The sequence below is a fragment of the Diadema setosum genome, chromosome 5 (genome assembly GCF_964275005.1).
Source record: "Diadema setosum chromosome 5, eeDiaSeto1, whole genome shotgun sequence".
In the NCBI taxonomy this organism is placed as follows: domain Eukaryota; kingdom Metazoa; phylum Echinodermata; class Echinoidea; order Diadematoida; family Diadematidae; genus Diadema; species Diadema setosum.
The window spans coordinates 13897888-13914616 of NC_092689.1; the positions used below are offsets into that span (position 1 = coordinate 13897888).

The 16729-nt window shown below is 40.0% G+C and overlaps 1 protein-coding gene across 1 annotated transcript; it reads left to right on the forward strand.

Moving 5' to 3' along the window:
- The first annotated feature begins 146 nt into the window (after positions 1-146).
- Positions 147-16221, forward strand: LOC140229112 (uncharacterized). The gene is made up of 8 exons (XM_072309377.1): positions 147-435; positions 10035-10196; positions 10973-11041; positions 11529-11561; positions 12243-12346; positions 13338-13372; positions 13805-14985; positions 15454-16221. The coding sequence occupies exons 1-8, from the start codon at positions 296-298 to the stop codon at positions 15557-15559; spliced, it is 1830 nt and encodes a 609-aa protein (XP_072165478.1). The 5' UTR covers positions 147-295; the 3' UTR covers positions 15560-16221.
- Positions 16222-16729: the final 508 nt, after the last annotated feature.

Consider the following 16729-nt stretch of genomic DNA (forward strand, 5'->3'; position numbering starts at 1 on the left):
TATGCTCAACTGTTATCTGCGCGTAATCTGCGCTTCATAATTATGACATCATAGATAATATGCGCGTTTCATCTTTCGTCTTCTTCCCGATCACCATGCTGGTATGTTGACCACTGATGTAAATTCAGTCAACAACGTATGATCAGAGAAGGGGGAACGTATAAGAAAGACAGCAACATAATAACAAGAAGATGAATTATTTCACTACTATTTTCCATACTTAGTGATTCAGATTGATGATAGGACAAGTTTCGAAAAACCATTGTGAAGGAGAAAACATGGAGACTCTGTCGAAATGATTGCTGTACCAGCAGAGGTTCGAATCTGGGACCCACCGGGTCCTCCAGTATACACTGCCCACGTATCTCGTACCGTACAGTCCACCGACCTCTTCGGTCCTTACGGGGAACCCAAAATAACCCACCACAGTGTCGCGTAAGTACAGAAATACACTGTATTTTGTCAATTTTTGTAACAGATTGGAACTATGAGGTGTATGATCTTTTGTTTGGATTCAGTTATATTTACATGCATCCGCGTACACATACGGAAACTGCATGAATTTTATCTTTTATTTCTGAAGGTTATTTAACAGACATGTTCATTTAATGGGGTTTCAATTTTAAGAATGTTATAAAAATCGAATATTTCAATTTTTGAAGTATATTGTGTAACTGCAAATATGGCAAATGAGGTGATGGATGGAGATTTTGATTTTTTTACTCATCTCTGTTGTGCATGTTGCAGTATAAGTAGCAGCCGTAAAATTTGCATCTTGATGTGCTCCTAGCGACTAGAATTGTGTGCTCACGGAAGTGTTAATCTTTCAACACTTCAATGGCTCCATGCAATTATTGGCAGAGAGATATCATATCCTTAAATATTATATTCTTGCTAGACTATCTCACTATCTCTAGACTAATTCAACACTAAGCAAAACAGGCCCACGAGTACGACACTATAGGTAAAAACGACCCACTATAGTGAGTTTGACATTACGTCATGGGGCCTAATGTTTCTGTCTCGAGGGCCTTGTTTGCTTAATGCCGAATTCTTGTGCCTCGTTTGCTCAGTGACGGACTCATGATGGGCCTTAAACTTTTGCTTGGTGTCGAACTCATGTGCTGTATGGCTCGTGGGCTGTGTAGGCCCTCTTTGGCTGTACGACTTATGGACTATATGATTCGTGGACTGTTATAACTCGTGCGTGTCATTCTCGTGACGTGCACCTGTCACCCCTTTCTGCAGAATTTGAATGTTTTTAATTGTGAAGTGCTTGATTGTTTAGTCTTGCGCTCGCAAAGAACATTTCATTCTCGTATAAAAAAAAAAAAAAAAAACAAATACGAACAAACCAGGTGGGCATGAGATGACAGAATAAAACGAGCAGTTCGTGTATTCAGTGCCTCGTATAACAACACATTTCCCTGAATTCCCCAGCAGATATCCAAGTCAACCGAGAGGAAAGTAATTCGTTTGAATTTCGATGTAAAATCATCATACATACTAGTAACTTTGAAAAGGAGTTAGATACAGATACACGTATAGAGCTAATGCCGTAATACGGCGTATACGTTTACTTGCGATGTCGTGAAGTCCTCCGATTCTTTCAAAATGTTGTGCTGACGTATATACAATATAATACACATAATTTATTTCCGTTTGTCATTCCGAAATAGCATCGGTCAACATCCACGATTATTTGTTGTACCGAAAAGGTGGGTGGCGTGGAATATTGACAGGAAGTATGTGAGCATTCGTCATATGCCCCACCCCGGTTGTTTTGTTTTTGTTTTGTTTTGCTGAAAGGGAGTCTGCCGGTTTTTAAATACTTTTTCTAGTCAATAATACAAAAAGGATAAGGATTATTGATATAGGGGATAAACAGGACATTGTCTACAGAAGATAAATGCAATCAGACATAAATACAAACTTTTACAACTTCAACAGTGAGTCATTTATTTGCATTCTACCACATGTATATTATTTCAATTAGCAACTCTGCACAAATAACACTTCGATAACTAAATGACACTATCAACTGACTATACATAAATCATTACAATGCAACTTCACTCTTTACGCGAAATGTTATGTGATTATCATCAATGTATAAGCACTCAAACTAAGTCAGTTACACAGGTAACCCGATTCCAAAACATATAACAACTTTTAACGAGACAATTTGGCAATATTGTCCAGACTTATAATGTTCGCATGTAAACGTCTTTATACCTATTTTCAAAACGTCGTTAACAGTCTGATACACCTTTATCAAATCTAATTCAGACCAAAAGTCCGTCTTGATTTAATGCATGTATATTCTTAATATCGATATACATTCCCTCCATTGTCCCCTTTACATACTTGGTCTTTAATTAGAAAAAAAAAAGAAATGTTGTTGTCAAAGCTCCGCCTCATTAGTTCATCATTTAATTGGCATAATTATGTATGCATCACTACACTTCCGTGTATTCTGTTTTTCTCTCTTTATCTCTTTTTCTTGTTTTCCACTGATCATACCCATCAGTTTACATCTGCCTGTGATATTGTATTTTGTTTTGATTCCTTAATAATAATAAAACACAAAAGAAAACTTTATACTTTAATTGTATCTAGACATCATATTTCACATAAATATGTGTACCACAAGAATTTGTTCTGCATTTTGATTAAAGTGAATTGATTTGGAAACGATTATAAATATACAATGTTCCTCAAATCTAGAAGAGCGCACATCAACGCAGCGACATGATTACTGCTTTGTTTTGTTTTGTCTTGTTTTTGCGACCACTACACTGTATTACGGTACCGAAATATTGAATGTACATGTATAATCATTTCAGTGGAAAGGCGTGTTATGCATTAAGTGTCAAATGATGCAGAAGGGTGCCGTTTTGTTGGGGCAAGGGATTAAAGTTTTCAAATCTGGAAGATATAACACGTGTGCTGCAATATTTTTTCCCCACAACCTGACTGTAACATCATTCAATTCCTTGTAACATACACTGCAGTATCAGCCCGGTCTCTTTTCAAAGAGTTTCAAAAAATAAGCCACGGGGTCTTAAACTATTTGATCACCAATTCTTGTAGATTGCCACCCCCTACCCAGTGGGCTTTATTATTTTGTCTGAGGCAAACTTTTTAGACAATTCTGACCCAAGATCAGACGACAACGTTTCTCGGCCCGCGAGAGGGAGATTTCATTCATCAGTAAACCGGTGGGCTACAAGGCAAATCAAACTTTCTTTCTTTCAAACATATTCATTGTTGGAGGCAGATTCCACCTGTGGTCTCTTTTGTGGCGTTGAATCAACATCATATGATGACGAGCAAAGCTTCCTAACAATTGGCAATTGTTTGTATATTCAACCATGTTGGCATTTCCTCCCGATCCATGCTTTTTCAAACGATTATTTCGTCTTAAATCAGGAATACATCGTGGTCCATTGATTAAGTAACAGGAGCAATTTCTAGTGATCACAGCCAGTGTTTGATGATGGTGGACTACACGCACTGCAACTGTAACGCACTTTGTGGCTGTTTGATGTTGTTTTCACAGTGAGTCTTATATGTGTATAGCCTTCAAAACAAACTGTGTAGCAAGTTTCACTTCATTTTCTCATCACAAGCTTTCCAGCAAAAATGGATGATATGTTTCTGAGTCAAAGTCTGACATGCAAACAATCACATGCCTGCAGTGGCTGGAGCGGTGACGCACAGGTACCCAAAGTTAGGGGGAATACCCATTCTCATTTTCCGATGTTCCGTCGTCCTCGTGAAGAAGTATCCGCACGTTGGCTTTTGAAAGGACGAGAACGGTACCATGGAACTGTGCGCGGCGCCGCGGCCGACGCTCGGCAAGTTCAGACGCGGCTGCGACGCGGACTGCTGTGCGTAGAAGCCCACTGGCGTCATGGGAGCACTCGGGTTAGACATGGCGTTGATGGTAGGTAGCTTGATGCTATGTATCTTCGTGATGGTCGTCTGTCCGCCCTTCCGTTGCCATGGTAACTGCGAAGGATCCTGGCTGTAGAGACGGACCAGTTCCATGACGTTGTACTTATTGTCGCCATAGGTGTTCTGAGTGTAGTTTATTGTTGGGCGAAGTTCTAGCGTTGACATCGGCATGCTGGACGATTTAGCTGTTGTAGAGAGATTGACATACGATTACATTCTTGCGTAAATCCATCATGAGATATTTTGTTGGTTCAAACATTTAATTACAGATTACAATACGCAGACTATGATACACATCATGTCATGATTAGCTAGGATAAGCGAACAAAACATTGAACAGTAATAATCTTAACAGTTCAATAACAAGGTTTGCAAGGCGTGAACGGTGGTAAGGTGCCTGAAACATCCCCTCTTGGGTTGCGTTGGGCGGAAATAAATTGAAATGAGGGCACGATCACATTAACATTCGGTGCAGTTAGGTTTGCTTTTCTGAGCATCAAGGTATAGAGCTCATAAGAAAAAAATCAGTGTAGCAAATCATTATGTCAAATGAAAACGATGCGTTTACATGGATCGAATGAGATTTTTAACCATGCAGAAAAGGTTTACCAGACGTCAATGATAAGAGTAATCAAAATAAAAAACGAAAATGCCATGTGGGCAATTACTTCCTGAATGAAAATTCACTATATATCATACAAAGTAAAATTCAATCACGTTAAGAAAATGGGGGTTGTCGAGGGAAGAAGACCAACGTACACTCCTTATGCGTCGATGTTCATCACAGACGTGACACAGCATCATCAATCAATTTTGCTGCTGTTCACTGCATTGTATATGTAGATTGGCGTCTTGTTTCGCCTTAACAGTTCACCAAAAATAGCAAAAGGGACCTGAATTATATCTGAACCTCGTTATGTGTGTGTTATTATGAGACTAATAAATTGCTCCATATTGTTTACATGTATTAGTTTCTGAATCGTAGTTATTGTTCTCTTTTATGGCACACGTCAATAAAATTTCGCAACAGCTATACAAAAATCACACAATCTTCCTAAATAGGGTCACTGTTACAATATGGCAATGCTTGTGCAGGAACAGCTTTTTCGGGGGGGGGGGGCTGCCGGAAATTTGCCATGTTTTTCACAATCGTTTTCTTTGTATTTTTAGATAGAAGCACCTGACTTGTCATTTTAGACAGTGATTTATAGTTACGGTCACAAAATGATGGCAAACGTGCATTTAACTTGGTACGTTTCCCATCAGTTTGTAAGATTATCACGCGCAATTCTTTTGTCCAAAAGATTAAGATTCTTGTACGCCCGGTGATATTCACATTTTGGTCAAAAGCAGTAACTATAGGATAATATATAGTATGTTATTTTCCCTTTATTCCTCTTGCAACTATACATGCGTACGTCCCAAATTCGGCTAAGTTATGAATTATGGAACGGTTGTTATATCAAAATTTATCGTACAATGTAATCATATCATTACATAATGATAAAACCCAATTTTCTTTCTTTCTTTCTTTCTTTCTTTCTTTTTTCTTCATTCTCTGCAATCATTAAAGTCAGTAGATTTGATACGCAGTGCATAGACTACAAATTGTCGACCTACATTACTAAGGCTTGCAAAGTATGATATAAGTGGAAGGCATTCAAACATATAGGGCCTATACATAATAATCAGGGAACCTCTCTGCTGATATACTTGCACAATGATGTATAATACCGTGTGATCTTGGTCGTGTCGTGCGTCGGGGGCTAAATGATAATGCATCTGAGTAAGTAAATCTTTGATTAAGAATATCATACATTACTTAATGGGACGCGATGAATTCTTCTTAGAGTAACTCAAACGACTTGTATACACATACCCCAAACGCTCAGGTGTGAGTATAAGCCTGTCTGATACTTACGTGTATTTTTAACAATTATTGTCTTTACCATGAAGACAAACAAATATGACTGCTATAGCAAAAAGGGTCCATTGCTATGTTCATACTGAATACGCAAAAAGGTTGCAAATATAAACAAATATTAAATAGGCCTATACGTACCGTACCGTATGTTTCCACCTGCAAGACGAAGTATGGATAGCGGTTGATTTTCGGTTGACTTGTGGTCCTCCCGTTCCGAGTTAGGTGTAAACAAGTGTTCCGCTTTCACTTGTACATGAGATTCAACTTGACTGGACCATTCCTGAAAAATGGCTGTCTCCAATGCAGCCAAAAAGCCGTCGTCTTTCCCGTTTTCTAACTTTCTTTTTGGAATGATAAACTTGATAAGTTAATGGGCCTAAAAGAAATGAACAAACTTCTGTGTTTTATATTCGTTGATTGAACGACCCTGCTTGCTTTAGTGGGTGTATACCACGCGTGTATAGTATTTGTGTGAATGGCTTTAGAAGTCAGCGAAGATTGCGGTAATCCGTAAGCCCACTCCTGAAAATAAGAGTAACAAGACATTATGTACGAGAGTATTGCGTAGAGTTCCTCTTTTTCCAGGTGGGGGTTTATAGCAACGCAAAGCTTCACCGGTTACCGGGAGACAATCGGATTTCTGCCACTGACAGAAGATTAAGAGTGGTGCCCTATCATTCCTCTCTTTGTTTCCACGTATCAATACGTGAACAGCTCGTGACAGAGGTGCAACGATTTGATATTTACCATTAAGCGCTACTGTACACCTGTTTACACGCTGTGCTGTCTGTCGATGGCATTCGATTCTTGGAGCGTTCGCTTTTCCGGGTTAGAAGGTCAAAGTCCAAATCGGTGACGACCTGAGAGTGGAAATCTGATGTCGACGTATTGCTGGTAAAAAGAAAGAAAGAAAAGAAAAGATAGAGACATATTCAAGACATACAGCATCGTGCCATGATACGCCATGGTAGGCACCCGGGTTTTCGGACTTCTCTTTAATGTATGCATACATGTAAGCACTTCAACTCTCTCTTTAGATATGATAGGTTTGCCTCTATAACACTGAAGGGAGTTGAACCCCAAGTGTAGGATTATGTGGATAGAGTGGATGCAGAATAGTAGGGCACATCAGTGAGGTTGAGAGAAATCGGACAATCCGCTCAAAAGTTATGAATTTTTAGAGTTTCCGTAACACAATTTACTGGATGATTAGACTGCAACAATTTGCGATGTGGCAGGACGACAACGATATAAAAGGAAAAAAATAGAGAGAATTCAACATTTATTTTCAGTTTTTCTAGCATAATGGAAGACCACTGAACTTCCCCTTTCAGAAAGCGGAGAAAAGTGGAATTTGTACTTTTCATAAAAAGAAATTTAACTTCGTAAAATTCACTCTAATTATTAAATTTTCTTAACCCATCGTTGTCCTGTGATATTACGCTTGGTTGTAGTGTTCTAGGGATGGTCATACCAAAACTTTAAAAACGCATAAGTTTTGAACGATTCCTTCGAGTTCCTCAAACTTGACTCACATTGTGTTCTACAAATATTTTTTGCACTTATCCAATCCATATATTTATATTTGGGCCTCATTTCCCGTTGAAATATTTGCCCTGATTGATCAGTGAGTTATAAATGCCCTGTATGTAATTAGAAAATGATTAATTCTCAACGAATGCAAACACGATTAGTAAAATGAACATCTGTAAACGCATCTTCAGTGTCGATAAATCGACCACATACGGCACGTGTAGGAGAAGCCGCGCGAGGCAATTATTTGAGCCCTCTATTGGCAGAAAATGTACAGGCACACAGCGCTGCTGCCTCATTGGCACTGAACCATGATAGGGGCCCCCAGTTCTGGTTGCGGTGCTGTGTGTTTTTCTCCATAGTTTGGTATTTTGCTGTGAAATAAAGTAACCTTTAGCATTTTTGCAAATACTACAGTATTGACCTGGCGTAATATCATCAGAATTCATCAGGTTAGATACATGTACTCCTTTTGTGGATGAATAGTTCCAGCGGATTATTTCATCTCATGGATAATGAAGGAAGTGTATTTCCCGTTAGTTCACTCAAAAGCCCCGAAAAGGAGCTGAAATCGAAATTTACTACCTGACATCAAAGCTATCTAATGACGCAAATGGGAATTGCTGATGACTCTGATAAAAGAATCAGACTGAAATGAATGATTTATGCTCAGAAATACAATTGTAATAAGCCTTGATTAGGTGTGAAGCTTCGTCAATCCTCATCTACTGCATCTCGCATCCTCTCACCTTCTCTTTGTTTCTCCCTCGTTTTTTGTCCATCCTTCCTCTTTCATAACTTGTTTTTCAGTTTATTTGACTATTTACTACACTTCCATTGTCTCTGTGTATATCTGTTGTTTCGCTTATACTGTTTCATGTCTTTCTTTGACGTATTCATCTTGCCTTTAGTTCCATTTTCCTGCGCCTCCGTCCTTCTGTCTTTGTTCAGACTAACAATAACAGCCCAGCAACTAAAAGATGATTCTGTCCTCTCATCCTTTCTCTGCGATGCTAATCTCCTATGCAATTCTCACTTGGAACAAAGCGTTTAAAGGAGATCGTTCAATCATCTTGAAACGAGCAACAAAGCAACAAAGGCTCTCGAATCTTCATGCCTCCAGGGGCCAACTCCTCGCTCCCTTCCGGTCGATAATTCGGGGTTGTAAAACATAAAGAGGCAGAGCTCCGATGTCGTAGGCAAATCGATTTTCATCTCTTCTTCGGTTGAAATACCTCCACAAATAAAATTGTCAATAATCTAAAAGCACCATAGTGGCCCACTTTGCTGGACGTCTGTAATGACTAGTGTCAGATTCACCTATCGCGGTTACAGTCGTTGTTCATTCACGTCGATGTGTTTCGATATATTTCGATACGAGGTCGGAGACTGGTGTCGTCTGGTGTGAGTGCCCTAAGCTATAGCGACCATCTCAGTTTCCTTCGATTGGAAATTCATCATTGTTAACTTGTGATACTCCATTCACATCGAGAGAGAATCGTCGAGATCCCTGATGTGCACGACATGCCACACGATATACAACGATGTTTGTCGTGGTCGGTGACATCCATATCGCTATTTGGTGAAATCGAACCCCGGACATTTCCCTGACAACTCACCCCAGCTGTTGGAGTTCCGTGCTGGAGGAGCCTTGCTCTCTTACCTCACTGACATTTGCATGATTGTCGCGACTGTTGTAAATATTTCCTCGGTCAAACATGGCTTCGCTCACGATGTTGGACATCGTCCAAGTGTGCCAGCGCAGAAAATGGTAATAATGCTCTCTTTTGCTGTGCGTATAATACTTTTTTCATTATCAAAGAAGACCCAGACGACGAAATATAAAAATGAAAATGACAGAAGCAGAAGAAGAAGAAGAAAAAAGAAGAAGCGGAGGAGGGGAGAGGAGGAAGAAGAAGAAGAAGAAGAAGAAGAAGAAGAAGAGGGAGGAAAAGGAGGAGGAGAAGAAGAAGAAGAGACGGAAGTAGGAGGAAAAAGAGGAAGTAGAGAAAGAGGAGGAAAGTAAAAGTGAATGTATTAGTTATGCTACTCCTTCAACTATGGTAGTAGTAGAATATACTAGGAGTACTAAGAAGGGAAGCAAAGTGACTGAGAAGATTGAATAAGTATGATGTGGAGACAGGACACGAGGAAGAAGATGATGGAGAGAGAATAGGAGGAAATGAAAGAGGAAAATTATGAGGGGACAGAATGCGTAGTGTGCAGATGTAACGCTACTGCTGGCCATAATGACGATTGTAATCGTAATCATCTCAGAATTCCTCATTGTGTGTCGTGACATTTGAGACGGTCTTTTTATGTAAGAAGCACAGTGTTAATGGTTAAGTTTGCAATCCAAAGGAGCGCAAGGACTCGACCATCACGTGCCTGATTCCTTCTCCTGTTTCCTCTGTCTCTTGCTTTGTCATTTTGTATTTGTATCTAATTCTATTTCTTTATTAGCCATTGCTCCATTATGATGAAATTGTGCTTTTCTTTTTTACTCTTTTTGTCGCATGAAGGTCTTTATATATCTAGAATCATCCGTCTTTTTAGAGGTCAACTTCATGCAATACTATAGGCGATCATCTCTGCATTCTTCTATTTTTCCCCACAGGGAATACCAGCAAGCAGTCCCACCTCTGGGCGGTAAATACTGGGGCGAGAAATTGACGGAGTATGGAGGAATCGGAGGACACCCGTTCTTGGGTCGGCGAAGAGTCCGGGATCTCTTCGTCAGCCGCAGCCATCGTCATTTCGGCAGCGGCGTTGTCAAACCGTGAGACCAATTTGTGTATTCGCTTGTTTGTACTTCTCTCACTGTCTGTCTGTCTGTTTGTTTGTTTGTATGCTTGCTTGTGTGTTTTATGTCTGCCTGTCGGTCCCTCTACGGGTATGTAGGCGAACTTTTATCAACTTACTATTTCATCCACCTTTGGGAAGTTTCTTTCGCTTTAAATGATGATCATTAACAACCGTTTGATCGAACGCTCTAAGCATCTGCAAGAGTTTGTATAGACTGTCTTGAAACCATCAATAGGTGTTGAATATTACTCATGAACTTTGTTCAACTTACTCTCTGTTATATTCTTGTACGAAAAAGTAGTTCAAAAATAGAATGAAATAAAATGAAATCAAAATAAGCAAGTGACGCCATACTTCTGAATCCATCGATGTCATAATCATCATTGTTTCCATTTTATTATTTGTGATTTTGAACCAAAAAAAAAAAGTGGCAATCACTAATAATTGGCCATCCTAGTAAACAAAGGGCCAGAACTTTACCAGTCTTTCTTCAGTCAAATCGACATGAATTCAATTGTCATCATTTCCTTTTGCCTTTTAAAGTCACAATTCATGACAAATGAAAGTCTATATGACTATCGTCAATATTCTTGTCAAAAGAAATGTCGCGGTAGCTTACAGAAATAATGATCCGAAAAGAGTACATTATTGGATGCCATTACATTTCATGCGTTCCAAAGTAGCAGGTCTAGGCCTGCATTGATCGTTTAAGTATTCAATTAACCTCGATTTTGCTTTCGTGTCGAACAGGATGATGTATGACCAGCCCTACAGGTTGACTGATTTGGCGAAGAGCGGATGCCGAATAAACGATGAACGGTAATTCTATGCTTTTGCTTCTGTTGAATTCTCGAGATTCGGATCAGCAAAATGTCGTTAAGCGTACAAAATTTGAACTATCAGTATTTGCCTTGAAATTCAATAAGGGATTCATGTCTGTTATATAACTTGAATAGACAGTGACTCGTCGGAGATTACATTAAACCGTTGTTTGGGTGTGGTTGTCGAAAAACATACGCACACAGTAATAAGATAAAACAAAAGCAAAGAAAGTACTCAAAATTAATTGTGTAGTTATCCCTCGAGACATGACCTTCTCATAGACCCAAGTCTGGCAGAAAACCATTCCTTCAGAAAAAGGTCAATTCAAATTGAATTGCTTCCATCGTTTGGTGTGTCAAGGATGTGCAGAATATCACCTCACTGTATAGATAGAGATATTGCTTGAATGAGTCTCCTTCGTCAGTTCACATCATAACACCAAGTCACCTTGCCTAATGACTCTTAATGTCGTTCTTCCTTTCAGCTTATCGGCGCCTATGAAAACACCTTTTGAAGGGTGAGTATCAAGGTGTAGCTTTTAGGTTTGAGCGACAGAGAGGCACCACTGCGTGCTCATCTACGTAGTTTACTCCTGACGATACAAGGGATGAGATTATAGCATACTTTCCATCCTCGCTCCCAGAAAATGTGCAAATTTAACAGATTTTTTCATTATTATTTATGCGTTCAACTTCCTTCTTGTATATTGTTCAATTCTAATGTTAGATTTTTACTTGTTTATTACCATATAGGAGTATTCTCATTATGCCATTAAAGCAGTGATACTCATGTACAATGCTACCCGTAAGACTTGAAATTGTAATGGTTTACAGCATAGTATAAGACGACCATGATAACTAGGAATTCTATGAATGTCTTCACATCAAGTAGATGCACTCTCCATTCTTGGAGGTATCAACGTAACAGATAGTGTAAATTTAAAACAAAACAAAAAAATACGTTGAGAATTTGTGTGAACCACATACATCCATGACCATAATCTCGTATGCTACTCTCTACGGTGACGAAACACGCTGCCTAATTGGGGACGAGCTTTCTTGACTATATAGTTATTACCACTGGAAGATTGTTCTCGTTCGGATCAAACAATGCCATGACCGAGCAGTGCCTCATAAAAGAGCGTTAAAGTGCGCGGAAGAATTACATTTTTTCCTCCCGTGATTATACATAACTGCAGCTTTCCCCGCCAACGAGATCGCTGGCCTGGCAACCACCCGTACTACTCCCACAAATCCATGTTCGAAGTCTTCCCGGATGGCAAACCAAAACAAGATGCAAAAGGTAATAAGTGCCCTTCGACGCTTATCAGACAATGATGATTGAAGGACATTTCTTCTTCTTCCGCCTCCTCTAAGGAAGATAGAAATATGACATAAAGGGGATGATAATAAGCACTAGAATTTAATAGAAGAATGGAAACATGAAACAAATTTATGATTGCAACTGATTGACAAATTGCCCTACATCGACGTAAATAAGCACTGAATTGATCAGTGTTTTTTAGTAGTAGCCATGATAAAAAATCATGAACGTACACACTCGAGCAGGATTCGAACCTACGACCTCCTGATCACCGGTGATCAGGAGGTCGTAGGTTCGAATCCTGCTCGAGTGTGTACGTTCATGATTTTTTATCATGGCTACTACTAAAAAACACTGATCAATTCAGTGCTTATTTACGTCGATGTAGGGCAATTTGTCAATCAGTTGCAATGAAAACATCTCGACGGAAGAAATTCATGAATTTGAATAAATTTATGATTGTCATGCTTAAGGTTCTTGCAGCAAACCTGTGCTGAGTTTCGTGAAATCGAAAATCAAAATATAATGACTCTTCGTACTCACTCGAAGTGTGACATCACAAATGAAAGCAAAACCGTTTCGACATCGTTAGTCAAACCTTTAGCAAAGTCTATATTCACTTTTGCTTTGTCGTGTTTACAGCGTCATCGTCACAGCGAGTAAACAATATTAGATTTGTGGACGTTGGGAAAGCGTTCAGTATCATGGATGATAACAAAAGTGTCATAAACCGGCATTACTTTACCATTAACACACTTTTGCGGTCTCTGAGTTACAAAGTTCATTGTTATCACAAATCTTTAATTTTGTTTTGGTCTCGTGTTGGAACATTTATTCCTTCTTTATTTTGGCGAGGAAATAAGAGACAATTTCTCAGTTTGTAATCTTTTCCTCATATTATGTCAGGATGATGAAGCACAATGTATTCGATAATTTTGGTTCACCAGTGTTATTCTTTTCTTGCCTACAGAAAATGCTATAGACGGCAGAGCGTCATTTCAATCGGTGAGAAATAAGAAACAAAATATATCTGAGTTTGAAGTATTAATCTCTTCCAAGGTTTAACAAAGACATTTTCTTCAGTCATCAATTTGTGTGTTTGTGAGCTCGCGCTTGTTTGAAGTCAGTATTGTTAAGTGAATCACATTGTCGGTATATAGGGGAATAGGGATCATTCCAGAAAGTTGGGTGTGAAGAGATTTAGTGATGATGGAGAATGAGCAACATAACAGTAATATTGATCACCATGGGAATGTCAACAAGTATTTTCATGATGCAAACCTGATTCCCTATTCCTTCCTTATGAGAACTAATGGACGGTAGCCTACGTATTCACTATAACTATCAAGCGTAATGAAAGAGTAGAAGAACAATGATTTAGAGTGATAGCAACAGAACAGAAAAGTAACGGTTATTTTGAAAATATTTTCGTTATAGACCAGTTCGAACTCTTCGTACGATGATGCCCTGCGTCGGCTTCATGAAAAGCTCTACCACACTTCCCTCTACCAAGACTCTTACCAAGGCCGTGCCCGAGACTCCAAGAATACCGACTACCAACATCCATCAGCCGCTTCAAAATGGGAGCGACTCGATCCCGCAGTGCCGTTGACATGGCAACGGGATGTCGAACCAGCCAGATTGGAAGCAAGAGGAGGGCTCCTTGGAGGCAACCCGGTATTCTTGGAGAGTGATGTGATTAGAGAAGAGAATACTGATGACTGCGACAAAGAGCAAAAAGGAGTTGAAGAGGAAGAGGAGGAGGAGGAGGAGACAGGAGACGGTGAAGATGTGGGTGATGATACCAAGGAACCTTTGATGAAGAGCGACCCCGCTGGGCAGCGCGGCATCCTAGTCGGTGACTCACAGGGACTACCAAAGTCCTCAAAGAGTGGTTCCGTTGGCACAAAGCGGAGCGTCAGTTTCAACGACACGCCAGAGATCCTCGAGAGTCGCGAGAACACCAGGGACAGTGGCTACACCATTCCCGGCACGGGACCCTGCTGGCCACCGAGCACATCGCTAGTCATTGAGAACATCCGCGGATCCCAGCTCCTGGAGCGCCGAGACATCACGCAGGTTCCTCTTGCTGCTCCTGGCCCAAATTCAACTGGCCGAAAGCTCCTCTCGTCCTCAAAGATAGGAGAACACATCAGAACTTTACCTCACCCGTCAGCACTGCGTTCATCCAGGTTTCCCTCCGTACCACTGCCGTCTTCTCTGATGATGGATTCTGGCGCACTGAAGTCAGCATCGGCAAACAATGTCGGCCAACAGGTGGACGAGTCTGGGGATATACCAGATTGTGCCGAACGTCTCTCACAACCTTTCAATACGAGCATGCTTTACAGCAGGCAACAAAACCAGCCCTTCACGATTCCCTCCAGTTATCGGACTCAAGCTGTTAAACCGTCGGCGGCACTTCCGGGCATCCGATCATCGTCGCACCCCGTACGCAAGCTGCAAGACGAGCTGGCGAAGCGAATTATGATACGGAAGGGGGCAGGGTGTACCCCTCTCGTCCTCCCACCCGCACCCCTCTCAGACTGCCTCACCCCTTCAGGGAGTAAGACGCCTCACCGACTGGGTCTCCGCTTCAAGACTGAGGCGCACAAACGGTGAGGTTTCAGCTCATGCATCTTCAACTTTTACGTTTTTATCGGGAAATGAATGGTTACATGAATATTTCGTTCTCACTCTTCCACTGCGTTAATCACGGTCTGTAATGATTCGACAATATGAAAACCGTGTCAAGAGCTCTTATACAACGCAACATCCTTACTCTGACAGACCAATTTAAGCTTCACAAGAAACATGGGTCCACTGCACTCTCTGTTTAACTTTTATAATTATGTGTATCTTCATTTCAAGGCAATTTCTGGAACAGTTAAAAGTTAGTCTAAAAAATGAAAAAAAAAAAAAAACTTTTAACTGGTCTGCAGTTCCCCTTTAATGTTTTCCCAGTCAGGACGACGTCAAAATTTTAAGATATTAGCATCTTCATTACTTTCAAAGGTGTTTCTACTTGTAAAACTCTACAATGGAAATTATACCATCACGTTTCTCTTTACCTTCACGTCTCACAGATACCACGCGATGTACCCGGAGCAGACACCGGATCTACGGAGCTCAAACCATTCTGGCAGAAAATGTTTCTTTGACGGCGACCATTCGTCCGTCTTCAGAGGTTAACGGCCACATGATGTCATGAAAAACTATTTCTTCTTCTTCTTTTTTTAGTAATGCAAATGCTAGATCAAGGCATTCGTAGAATCTCCAAAATGAATTTCAAAAGTTCAACGAATATTGTATACAAGATCACAACGAATATTCATTTGAGTGATGAATACAAACAAAATATTTCATAAGATTGCCACAGTAGGTAAGAGTCATAACAGGTCGAAACCAGGGAGATATCACTTTATCTCATGCAAACATACACTATTTTGTTAAAGTTTCTCTCTCCCTCTCTTTCTCTCCCTCTGTCTCTCTTTCTATCTGCCTGTCCATCTATCTATCTATCTATCTATTTATCTCCTTTTATGCAAGCTATTCGATTCGTTAATTCAATGCAACTGATTACTTGACAACCTTGGTAGATTTAAGAAAATTTTACCAAGTAACAACAAAAGGGAAGCCTAGGCAACGCTGTACATATATACAATGCAAATAATGTTGTAAATAAATCTTTAGGATGCACTGTAAGTGCTTAGCTTGGACCAGCTTCTCGCACGTCACGGACATGGGAGATTAAACGATGCAAGATGTACTCTGGCGGAGGAAATCGGGATAAAGGACAAATGGGAATCTAATTCTTGATCTTTGTAAATATAACAAATCGGACGCAACACGCAGTTACCCCACTTGTGATTCTTTGAAGTTATTTTGTGCACCTGAAATAACTTTAGATAAATAAGAAGGTAACTGACGTGAAATCAAGGAGGCAACGTTGAAGGTGTTTGTGTTGGTGATAGAAGTTGATAGCGACAATCGAATCGCAGAATTATGGTGGTGACGATAACGGTGATAGTGGTGAGATCTTGGATACTGATGGTAACGATGGCAACCGTTGCTATGGTGATTCTGATCGTTGTGATGATAAATGACCATGATTTATGACGATTATATTGACAACGGCGGTGCCACTGATTGCAGTGATTGCAGTGATTTAGCATGAAAATGGTGACGACAATTTGTAGCTGGTAGTGAGTGAGTTAGTCCTAAGAATGTTTATCATGATAATGACAATCAATTTACTTCAATTCAGGCATACTTTATTTCAATCAAACCAAAGCGTCAAACATAATATAGATCATACATTTCACGTGGTTTTCAGCATCATGATTCAATTCATTTCAATCT

Coding starts and splice junctions, on each gene's coding strand:
- LOC140229112 (XM_072309377.1), top strand. CDS start 296: ATGATTGCTGTACCAGCAGAGGTTCGAATCTGGGACCCACCGGGTCCT. Junction 10,197..10,972: donor GGCAGCGGCGTTGTCAAACC/GTGAGACCAATT, acceptor CGTGTCGAACAG/GATGATGTATGACCAGCCCT. Junction 11,042..11,528: donor TGCCGAATAAACGATGAACG/GTAATTCTATGC, acceptor TCTTCCTTTCAG/CTTATCGGCGCCTATGAAAA.